This window comes from Macaca nemestrina, chromosome 6, assembly GCF_043159975.1.
Source record: "Macaca nemestrina isolate mMacNem1 chromosome 6, mMacNem.hap1, whole genome shotgun sequence".
NCBI classification, from domain to species: domain Eukaryota; kingdom Metazoa; phylum Chordata; class Mammalia; order Primates; family Cercopithecidae; genus Macaca; species Macaca nemestrina.
Genome location: NC_092130.1, coordinates 38,867,973 through 38,879,979, shown reverse-complemented (window position 1 = coordinate 38,879,979; position 12,007 = coordinate 38,867,973). Strand labels below are relative to the sequence as shown.

General features: G+C 40.5%; 1 protein-coding gene across 4 annotated transcripts in view; it reads right to left on the bottom strand.

Annotated features, from left to right (window-relative positions):
* LOC105466980 (diaphanous related formin 1) overlaps positions 1 to 12,007 on the bottom strand; it is a 106,195-nt gene that overhangs the window by 59,237 nt on the left and 34,951 nt on the right. For all 4 annotated transcript variants that reach the window (XM_071098274.1, XM_071098275.1, XM_071098276.1 and 1 more), the window contains 13 exons: positions 11,211 to 11,312; positions 10,565 to 10,695; positions 10,286 to 10,372; positions 9,392 to 9,455; positions 7,810 to 7,949; positions 6,163 to 6,271; positions 5,591 to 5,701; positions 5,303 to 5,421; positions 4,550 to 4,666; positions 3,840 to 3,955; positions 3,311 to 3,375; positions 2,043 to 2,222; positions 617 to 1,273 (listed from right to left, as the gene is read on the bottom strand). In XM_071098274.1, the coding sequence (XP_070954375.1) occupies positions 617 to 1,273; positions 2,043 to 2,222; positions 3,311 to 3,375; positions 3,840 to 3,955; positions 4,550 to 4,666; positions 5,303 to 5,421; positions 5,591 to 5,701; positions 6,163 to 6,271; positions 7,810 to 7,949; positions 9,392 to 9,455; positions 10,286 to 10,372; positions 10,565 to 10,695; positions 11,211 to 11,312 (1,998 nt within the window). The remainder of the gene's footprint in view (positions 1 to 616; positions 1,274 to 2,042; positions 2,223 to 3,310; positions 3,376 to 3,839; positions 3,956 to 4,549; positions 4,667 to 5,302; positions 5,422 to 5,590; positions 5,702 to 6,162; positions 6,272 to 7,809; positions 7,950 to 9,391; positions 9,456 to 10,285; positions 10,373 to 10,564; positions 10,696 to 11,210; positions 11,313 to 12,007) is intronic.

The following is a 12,007-nucleotide window of genomic DNA, read 5'->3' as shown; positions in this document are numbered from 1 at the left end:
ATCACAAGTTTAGGAGTTCGAGAGCAGCCTGACCAACATGGTGAAACCCTGTCTCTACTAAAAATACAAAAATTAGCCGGGCATGGTGGCACACGCCTATAATCCCAGCTACTCGGCAGGCTGAGGTTGCAGTGAGCAGACACTGTGCCACTGCACTCCAGCCTGGGCAACAGAGCGAGACTCTCATCTCAAAAAAAAAAAAAAAAAAAAAAAAAAATGGCCTGTGTAACTCACATCCTGTGGAATTGGGGTAGGAGAGTGGATTCATAAATCCATGACTTTGGGATCAGCACAATTATCAGTAGTTTGCAGACTAGTGAATGATTATTATCAAACCGTGTGTTACCATGGTATTCAAAGTCTCAGAGAAAAGGCAAAAAACATTAAGTATAAGTTAAGATTAAATTCAGAGTACAGGGTTCACAGAACTCTCCATGGTGATGTATGGAATAAAGAAGATGCCTAATATCTGCTGAATAAACATAAGCATGAGTGAAACTTGAAGACAGAAAGATGTAAGCCCTAAGGAAGGCGCAGCCCATCCATGCACAAAATACAAAGTAGAAAACTGAAACTGTTTCTCAAGATTGACTGGTGAAGAAATAGAAACTCTTACCTTGGACCAGTTTGGTCTCCGGAGCTGCACCTCTGGCTTATAAAGCTTTTTGGGGGTTAATCCAAATGGCAGAACTGGGGCTGCAGAAGCTCCAAATCCAAATGGGGGAGGTGGAGGCATACCCATTCCAGGTGGAGGTGGAGGAATGCCAGGGCCTCCAGGAAATGGAGGAGGTGGAGGGATTCCAGGACCACCAGGAAGAGGGGGAGGAGGAGGTGGCATTCCTGCTCCTCCTGGCAAGGGAGGAGGTGGAGGGGGGATTCCAGCATCCCCAGGCAAAGGAGGGGGTGGAGGGATGCCAACATCCCCAGGCAAAGGAGGGGGTGGAGGGATGCTAGCACCCTCAGGCAAAGGAGGGGGTGGAGGGATAGCAGTACCTCCAGGTAAAGAAGGGGTTGAGGAGATGCAAACACTCCCAATCAAAGGAGGTGGAGGAGGAGGAGGAGGAGGAGGAGGAGGAGGAGGAGGAGGAGGAGGAGAAGTGGTACTATCCCCAGAAGCAGGTGGTGGCGGAATAATAGTGCCAGAGTCACCAGGTAAAGGAGGGGCCGGGGGAGCAGCAGCACTACTAGGAACAGGAGCTACAGTAATAGCCGCCGCAGAGAGGGAAGCCATTTCTTTCTTGGCATCTTCCAGTTCCTTTGTCAGCTTGGCAACCTACAGAAATAACATCAATGTGAGTACTTCTCACCCCACTTCAGGGACTACTGGGCCTGGAAGGAACCTAACAAATGACTTAATCCAAACTTCTCATGTTACAAATGGAGGAACTGAGGAGTCAGAGAAATGATATGATCACCTAAAGTCACACTGCTTAGCAGCAGAGCCAAAACTAGAATTCAGGTCTTCATGTTCTTAGTTCAACATGCTTTGTATGCTTTGTATTAAGACGACGATTTCAACTTTTATGTTAAACTCTCCCTTGATTAGAAAATGCAAAGTCAAGTAAATCAAACGTTCTAGTTATATAACTAATATATGTGCTATACAGATGATTATATAACCACACAAGTAATCAAGTTATCAGATACTTGATTTAAAGATCATTTAAGTATTTACTACTGCAGAGAGAGTATATAAGGATAAATCTGTCAGAGATGACTAAAGTAACAGGAAATTAGCCAATTTTTAACAGTTTAGTTTTTATTCCTAATTTATTAGAAGACTTATTACCTTTATTTCTGGGTGGTAATGCAACTTACTTTATTCTTAATGTTTTTCTGTATTTTCCAGATTTTCTGTCTTATGTATTACTTACCCTCAACACAAACCAAAAACCAGTATATTATTTTTAAAATATGCACCATGTAACTAGACTACCTATTAGTAGCTGAACCCTCCCTAGGAGTAAGATGACTGACTCCTGTTCCAAGTCATGTGCATCCAGAGATTACAGGTCACTCTGCCTTCCCTGCTCAGGCATTACCTCTCCTGTGAGCTGGGACACCTCTGCTTCCAGGTCCTGTTTCTCTGTGGCAATTTGTTGCTTTTCAGAATGCAGTGCATCCTTTTCTCCCTGAAGATCTTGAAGCTTCTGCTCAAAGTCACTTTCCAGCTTTTTCATTTCCACCTGTAGCTCATGTCGGGCTGTTAACTCTGAGTCCAGCTAGAGAAAAAACGAATCAGGCTCCCAGCAAGCTCTCCATCTCAGTAAGCAGCACAGTATTATTACCCATAATTCCCCCCACCTCCTCTTTTGCCTGGGGGTGCTGGAATCCCCTCCCCCTACCATCTCCAATTCTGGGCCAATACTTGATCTACAGAGCTCACAAATCCAGGCCATGCTTGGGGAAAAAAGCACCATGATTCTGATCTTAAAATCAAGGTCTGGCTGTGCACGGTAGCTCACACCTGTAATCCCAGCACTTTGGGAGGCTGAGGCAGGTGGATCACCTGAGGTCAGGAGTTCGAGACCAGCCTGCCCAACATGGTGAAACCTCACCTCTACCAAAAATACAAAAATTAGCCCGGCATGATGGTGGGCGCCTGTAATCCCAGTTACTTGGGAGGCTGAGGCAGAAGAATAGCTTGAACCCGGGAGATAGAGGTTGCGGTGAGCCGAGATCACGCCACTGCACTCCAGCCTGGATGACAGAGTGAGACTTTGTCTCAAAAAAATAGAAATAAAAATGAAAATAAAACAATCAAGGTTAAAGGAGAGGGGAATCGGTTCATTTCCATAGATTCCCTATTTTTATAGTTAAAAACAAATAATAAGATTTTAAAGGTATTTAAATAGGACAGTCATGATAGTACAATCCCAATATTCTCTAGGATCAAAACCCTATTAACCACAATAAGAGTTCTTAACAACTGAAGAGAAAAAGATAACTCTGACATCCTCTAGTTCTACTGTTCTAAGGACCCTAGTTCCTATTGTTCTAAGCGTAAGAGGCCTAAAATGCCAAGCAAACCTGAGAGTGCCATTACTATTATATGAGTATCATCTGTCTTTCTTTTCTTGCCCAGTAGCCCAAGAACTGCGAGCCCGCCACTAGAGCTCCTCATGAAGACATCCATATCATTTTCTCCAATGACTAACCTACACTGGAAAGGTTTCCCCTGGGCACTACACTATTGGGTGCTAAACGCTTCCAAAATACCACAGAAAAAAAACTGTCTCACAGATCAGGAAAACAATAATGCTCAAAGAAAGATATACTCAAACACATGTTTTTGGTCTCTCATATGCACCTGCTTTTCCAGCTCTGCAGCTTTGGCTTCAGATTTCTCCACCTTTGTCTTATCAATCATTTGATCTGAAAAGAAGAAGAGTCAGTAAGTAAAGCTCCTAATTCTCTTGGTCTATTTATTTCATACCTAAGCCCTTCCAAAGAACAGTCTTTTTGATCATTTTTATTATCTTTCTTAATGTTCTGCACTAGACAAAGACATTAAACTTTCGGTTAAGTTCAACATGTAATCTGAGTGTGTGGTAAGGCCACCATGCTGGGTGGCATGAAGAATGCCTATGAGTGATACTTTTGACTCTCTGAGACCACCAGGAGTTCCTGCAAAAGGTGCTGGTGTGTGTTTTATGTAAAAATAAACTAAAGCCCTATAGATTCCTAGCAAAAATGCTGGTTATTAAACCTAAGAAACGACAAAAATGGAAGTATCTGGGGACTGGAAAGGTATCTTCTCTGACATTTTCACTGAAACAAGATGCAAAATGAAAGGAAGAAGCAATATTTGGGAGAGACAGATAGAAGAGTATGCTTACCAATTAATCCCTCAATCTCAATCTGGAGGTGACGGCACTTGAAGTCAGGATCAGCCCCATTCTTGTGCAGAACTATCTGGGAAATACATTCTTCAATCAACTTATAGTACTGAGGTCTACAAGAGAATAAAACAGGGTCACCAAAGGAAAATCAAAATATAATTTTCAGAAGTATTCAGGACCAAGAAAACTGCTTTGACAACTAAGAGACCTGGAAAAATTTTTGTAAAGTTAATACAAGTATCACCGCCATGCTAAGAAAACTCCTTTTTCCACATCAGCTACCCTACCCCATCTACTTCAGATAATCAAAACTTCTTGCCATCTGCTCCTAGTGCCAACACTTTCCCATCTAAAAATTTGGGTTTGATCCTTCCTGTGATGGATAGTGCTATTGCTAAATCTATACTTCTAGGAAACTAGAAAGAATTTTAAATTGCCACTTCTCTTTGCTATCATCTTCATCCTATTTACCTACTCCCCTCCAAAAACAGAAGGGCATTTCACCTTATACACTGTGACCTCTTCCATAGGGATGTCTTTGAGTTGGATTAAAGAAATAAGACAACTTCCTTTATTTCTGTGACTAATGAACCCTCATCCTGGGTCTTTTTTACTTTCTCCCTTTATAGAACAATCTTTGAATTTAAGGAACTCACTCTCTCCACTTAGGCTCGAATTCAAAACTTCCCATAAGCACACCATCTTACCTGGCCTCATAGTCATTTCGGACCAAGAGTAAGTGTTGCAGGATGGAAAGGAAGTGTGGCTCTGCCTTTGAATCCTTCACTGTGTTTAAGAGAATCTGAAAGACTTCATTAAAGTCAGTGGAAAAGGGGAATAGGCTAAGGAAAGCAAATATGTAGAAATTATGTTTGACAGGTGGCTTATTTAACTCTTGAAAAAGCTAGGGAAAAGTAGCAAGACACTACTTCCATTCTACTGGCTGTTCTTCCTGTAAACATCACCAGAAACTTTAAGCTCTCTAAAACGTTCTTTAGTCAAGGGACCAGTGAGTTGGGTGGTACTATACACACAGAGGTTTCCTAGTAAGTAACTGGCTTGAAGATCAGGCAGTAGACAGAAACTAAGAGGTAACTGCCTCAAAGTCACTTATTGAAAATATTAACAGGTAACTAAATTACTCCCTCTGTCAGTTCAAACATCTCTAAAAGCCAGTTCTACATCTTAGTAAGCTAAGCTATCACATTCTAGGAAGCTTACAGATTTTGATGGCTTCCATGCTCAACAACCCTCAGATCACCTTTACTGATTTCCCTGGTCTATGATAAGGTAAGTAAAGCCAGCAGCAATAAAAATACATCTGCCTTATTTAATGAGAAGACACATAAGACCGATGCTCTGTTCTGAGTCATCATCTCCCAAACCATTCCACACAGGGATCAGGGAACTAAATACAATGAATGTCTCATCTGTCTTGAACCTAGTCAGTAAAAGGATATTCCATCTCCATGCGAATGTCATCCAGCCGTCCCTTCAGGTCATAGGAATCCTCTTCCCCTTGTTCATCAAACACATTTAGTTGCACTCTCATATCTTCGTTTTCAATCTCTCGAAGGTCCTATCAACAAAAGTAGAAGTTAGGGAAACCCAAAAGTATCCTCTGTGGTTAGAAACCTAAGCTTTTCAACCTGGTTTTTAATTGAAAACCAGAATTATCCCAGGGATGACTGGAGCTGTAGAGCAGGAAGGAACCAGTCTAGCCTTTCTAATGAAGTGTAATATCTTACCTGCAACACCTGATGTAGCCCCAAGCGCATCAGTTCACTTCTGATGTGAACTCGGAAGTCAAGTTCCTCAGCTGGTGTGATGAGAGCATTGATCAGCTGTAGGCATCCAACCTAAAATAAGAAAATTCAGCAGCTATGTCAATGCTAACTCCTGGAGATCAAGAATCCATTTTCTTTACGTGCATTCTTAGGTCCCCAAATACAACTTGAAAGACACAGTCCAAAAACTCTAAAAATGACTTTTCTACTATAGCAATGAGACCTGGTTTGAGTACAGAACTGGAGAGCCTAAAACTCTAAATGGATTCCAAGGATTTGACAGTATGTTATTGTAGGTCTCGGTTTTCCTAGATTGTAAATATACATCATGCTTTTTTCCATCTCATAATGAGGAAAACAGTTCATTCTTTACCTTCTTAGAAAGAAGGTTCATCATTTTCCCTTCATAACAGATTCTGAAATGTAAAATATATAGTTGGGAGTCATTCTATGTATTTTATTAAAAGGTCAAATGGATTTGTCTGTCCATCTTGAATTCTATTATCGGGCCCAGTTTCAGGGGCTATACATGCCTTCAATGCAATAGTGGTCCCACTTTTTAATCCATCCAGTAATGGCTGGAAACGTTCCACTTCATCCATCTCAGCTCTTTCTGTCATTGCCTCCAAAACCCTTTCATTCCTGCCCAAGAGAAAGGAAATGGAGAGAACTTTCCAGGTACTCTAACACAAATTAGTAGATTACACAGGGGCACAGACCACTTAGGAAACAGGACATTATTAGTGTTCCAGATTTCTCACATTATTATTGTCACCACTCAGTTTCCAGAAACTGATGAAAGCTAAGGACCATCTCTTCAGGGAAATGCATTCCCTACAATCCATCCCTAGGCTCCTATCCATAAATACCAAATCAAGTGCCCTGTTCCATGAAGTATAAATTGATACAACTTTTGGAGGGACATTTAACAGTACTAATCAATTTCTCATGCATGTAACATATAGTCTACTTCTAGAAATGTATCCAATATACGTGCATAAATGTGAAAGAAGATATGCACAAGGATGTTCACTGCAGTATCATTTGTAAAAACGATCACCTAGAACAGATACAGAAATCTGCTTTAAAAAATATCTGTAAGTTGGCTAGGCACAGTGGCTCACGCCTGTAATTCCAGCACTTTGGGAGGCCGAGGCAGGCAGATCACAAGGTCAGGAGTTCAAGATCAGCCTGGCCAATGTGGAGAAACCCCATCTCTACTAAAAATACAAAAATTAGCCAGGCCTGGTGGCGGACTCCTGTAGTCCCAGCTACTTGGGAGGCTGAGGCAGGAGAATCACTTGAACCCGGGAGGAAGAGCTTGCAATGAGCCGAGATCGCGCCACTGCACTCCAGCCTGGGGAACAGAGCGAGGCTCCATCTCAAAAGAAAGAAAAAAAAAAAAATCTGTAAGTCCAGCAACAGGGAAATTGTTAAATAAATTATAGGCCATACATACATGTATATGGAATACTAAATAGCCACTAAAGATAATAAGGTAGATCTGTAAGTATGGACATAGAAGAAATGTCCAACATCTATTATTAAAAAGAAAGAGGTTGAAAAGAATGATTAAGCTTTCGTTAAACCAAATCCCTCTTCAATAATAAAAATCTATCCTATATATGCAGTTGGTTTTATAGGCATAAGTGTCATTCCTCAGCTCTTAAGATACTATCTTTTGTGGTAGCAGATGTCTAGAATCAAGGGAATGCAATATGTTTGTCTATGCTTAGAAAACTTTCTATGAGACTATTCCATGCCATTAACAGTCATTGTCTCTGCAGAACAGGATTTGGCAAAGGGATGAGGTGGTTAAATTTTACTTTATATACTTCTATTTTGTCTGAATTTTAAAAATAACATTGTGTCACTTCTGAATTAAAAAAAAAAAAAAAGAATAGTAAAAAGAAACCCTCATCCTAGACAATACAGACATTAATGGTGATATGGGAGACATTTTGCTATACCTCTGATAACCAGTGGAACATTCAGGATAGCACCCATCACTTAACAATTGTTCTTAAATGTTAAGATTCTTAGTGTTCACTTCTGGGAAGAAACACAATCTTACCTAGTATTTATGACCGACGGGATACCCAACCAACTCAATTGTCCTCTAAACTAAGAGAAAATGATAAAATTGAAAATGGAGAAGAAAAATGATTCTAGTCACATACATGTCCTCTGGCTGTGGTAGAATACAAAGAGCAGAAAGCAGCTTAGCTGCATCAATCATCATGTTGGGAACAGCAGGATCCATGGCTCTGACCAGCAGTAGGATTCCTTCTTCTGTCTCCAGCATGGTCTTGATTCCAAACTGGTAGGGCCAAGAACAAAGAAAGGAGTCTGAAAGATGATAGCATCTAACTGGGGACAAGTTTAGGGGTTGGGTTGTTATGGGTTGAATGGTGTCCTCTTAAATTCCAGTGTTGAAGTCCCAACCCCCAGTAACAAAATGTAACCTCACCTGGAAATATACTCATTGCAAATATAATTAGTCAAGCTACAATGAAGTCATACTGGGGTAGAATGGGTCCTTAATCCAATATGGCCAGTGTCCTTATAAAAGGAAGAAATTTGGATACAGATACATACAGAGGGAGAACACCATGTGATCACACAGGCAGAAATCAGGATGATGCATCTACAAGATAAGGAGTGCCAAGGATTGCCAGCAAGCTACCAGAAACTAGGAGGGGTATGGAACATATTATCACACACAGCTTCAGAAAGAACCAACCCTGCTGATACCTTGGAGTTTGAAATTCTAGCCTTTCTAGAATTGTGAGATAATAAATTTCTGTTAAGACACCTAATTTTGTGGTACACTAGAAAACTAACACAGGGGTAGAATACTTTTCCCAATATACTTAGAGATGAACATACCAAACTAATTTTCTAGGAGGTACGACAGAATTAGATGTCTTCCAAGAATAAAAGTCTTTGGTTTATATGTTTCTTGTTAATTCTCTTCCTCCTAATCCAATGGAATAAGTTAATTACAACAAAATTAAACAACGAGAGAGATTTGTCCTCAGAGGCACATGATTGTGGGCTCCCTGGGTTGAATTACTAAACAGACAAAAAGAAGATAAAAATGGAGCACCAGTCTAGAAGAAAAAAGAAACAGGAAATAAAGCAAATATTGCACAAAAAGTAACTACAGGTCAGGAAATTCAAGAATTAGCAAAAGAAAGTAAAGAAAGAGAGACTGGGCACCATGGCTCACGCCTGTAATCCCAACTAATCCCAGCACTTTGGGAGGCCAAGGCAGATGGATCACAAGGTCAAGAGATCGAGACCATCCTGGCTAACACGGTGAAACCCCGTCTCTACTAAAAATAAAAAATAAAAAAATAGCCGGGCATGGTGGCGGGTGCCTGCAGTCCCAGTTACTTGGGAGGCTGACGCAGGACAATGGCATGAACCCGGGAGCTGGAGCTTGCAGTGAGCTGAGATTGAGCCACAGCACTCCAGCCTGGGTGACAGAGCAAGACTCCATCTCAAAAAACAAACAAAAAAAAAGAAAGTAAAGAAAGAGAAACGACATTGAGCCTGTCCTCTGAAACAGAAGTTAGAACTGAGAAAAAAATATCCATAGAAGCATGTATACGTGACAATGAAAAACAGTTATGATACTAAAAGAGAAAGCCAGAAGTCCTGAACCTCATATTCCTAGTTTCTCTTTCGGGTTTGCCAACAGAAGAGAAAGAACAGGCGTCCAGATGGGGTTTGGAATGAGAATGGGAAAAATCTCACCTTGTTGTTCATAAAAGCTTTCAAGCAGCGAATAATCTCATGCTTGTTCCGGCTATCGTAACTCCTGTACATAGAAGACATAATTAGTGAGGTCCCTTTATTCTCTACCCCTTTCCCATTTTAAATCTTGCAAACAAGATTCTTAGGAATAATAGCCCCATCTAGTAGATGAGTAAAATTTTAGGAAATAGCACTTTGCCCAGAAACACTGAAGAAAATAGATAACTGAAAAGGGATCTTCACCGTCAAAAAATCTGGCTGATCCTCTTGTAATCCAAGAATTAAGTATTAAATTAAAACCTTCCTTTTAACTCTCCCTAGGCTCCTGAGTGCTAAATTCTATCAGGATAACATCCCATCTATTGCTGCTTGCCTCACTACTAGAGGTTTCAAGTCTGAGAAGATATATGCAGGTCTTGGCCATGTATTATTTTGTTTCAGAAAGATTCCAGAAGTACTCTGCTTCAGGCTGGCTTCAAGGTAGCCTAAGAGAGTCCAAGGTATACTAAAATTATTCCAATCTTGAAGAATGCCACAATACTAGTTCCAAGTATACTATAAGACTTCCAAATAGATATTACCCAGACCAGATTACAGGGCAGCACTAAATCAGATTTTATTTCCAGATTGAAAAAGAACCAGTGCTGGGAGACTAATAGTATTATATGGTATATATTAGAGTTATCCAACATGAAATTTAAGTTCCTCCTCCCTTTCCTATATCTATAATCATCATTCATCCTCTAGTCACCACTATGATAAACCCCTTCTCAGTTAAGAGTACATTCCCCTAGCCCACGACTTTACATTTAACTCTACTTTCTACTTCAGAGCAAACAGCAAAGTCCCCTGTGACTCTCCAACTTGAAGTTGCAAAGACTTGGAAATCCTCACCCAGCAGTCTCTTCTTTCTCATCATGAAGTCGTTTAAGAATGTCCAATAAGGAGGCCAAGCCTTCAGCACCAAATGTTTGCACCCAACTGTAGGGAACAGAGAAAGACAAAGCAATATCAAATTAATAAACACTTATTTGCCAAACAAAGTTTATCCTGACAACTTTCTACTCCCAATTCAGACTATTCTCATACTTCCCCGGCTCCTTTGATCGTCAATCACCACCAGTGAAATCCAACATTCGGCTCCTACTCCTGTTACCTCCTCAGAATCCTCACCTGACGGGGTTGTTGTTAAGAGACACACGAAGGGACTCCAGGCAGCTGAGCAGAGGCATATCCCGCAAGCCTGACCTCAACTCCTGAATATACATCATGGCAGACTTAGAGCTCTCCTTCTGGCTCATGCCCTGGACAGGGGGCAGAGACAGAGATTAGTAATGGTGGACCCAGTCATAAATTAGGGACTAGCATTAGTCAATAGAGTTTATATTTTATTTTTATTTTTTATTTTTAGTAGAGACAAGGTCTTACTACGTTGCCCAGGCTGATTTCGAACTCCTGGGCTCCAGCGATCCTTCTGCCTCAGCCTCCCAAAGTGCTGAGATTATAGCAGTGAGACACCACGTCAGGCCACGTTTATCAGGGCAGATACCCATCTCGCATACCACCAAAATATGTGAGACTTAGAACTGCCTATCCCATTCCCTATATTTACATACTTCATGAAAATTTAACCAGGCAAAAAGTATGTAAGCATGGCAACTAAGTAAGAGAGTAAAAAGTGAATAGGCTTATATAATATAATGAAACTGAATTGATGCAGACATAAAATGTTACATAAAATTGGCAAAAAAAAAAAACAAAACAGGTCCAAGACAAGGGCACAGTCTCCCATGTCATGGGTACCTGCCCCAGGACTCACAGCCTTGGAAGTGTACAAGTACTGGGACACCATCTCCCTCTTGATGATGATGTCCTTCTCCCTCAAAGGTTGCTGTTTCTCCTCATTCAGGTTCATATCCAGCTAGGAGAGGGAGAAAAAAGAGAAAAAACAAAATTGCCTCAAATTCCTTACAAATTTTTAGTGTTTAATATTAGTATGCTTAGTGAAGAGTTGAGCATGTAAAATGCTTATTGAGTAAATAAATCTTTTTGATCCCTAGAAATTTAAGCTATTACAGCTGATGAAAATTCCTCAAAGATAAGTTAACATTTTAGTATAAATCTCTATAGACATATACACACTCTTCCTCTAAGAAAAATGGACTCAATAAAAATGAAAGATTTATTTTGTATTATTGAAAGAAAACCACACATAATGCTTTCTGCATCAAGGATGGACCTTAAAAATCTCTTCAGACTGAAGCACTGGATGAATGGCATAATCTAAATACAAGCAAAATCAACAGCAGCAAACTCTGCACCAACTCTAGGGCGTACAAACCCATTACCCCCAGTTAACTCAGTCCCTGTACAAACTCCTTTCCCACAAAGAAAGAATTGGAAACTCTATGATAAAGCAGAGATACCTTGACAGACATAATCTGATGTATGTTTGGGGAAAGGCTCTGTTTGATCCTTCTACATATATAACAACCATGTGTCCAAGTCTAGTACCTCGGTGGGCACAAATTTAGCCCTAATAATTCCAGAATGTTAATTGAATTGAGAAAAATATGGATGGGGGGATGTATTCTATTTCTTCTGCAAGTAGCAAAA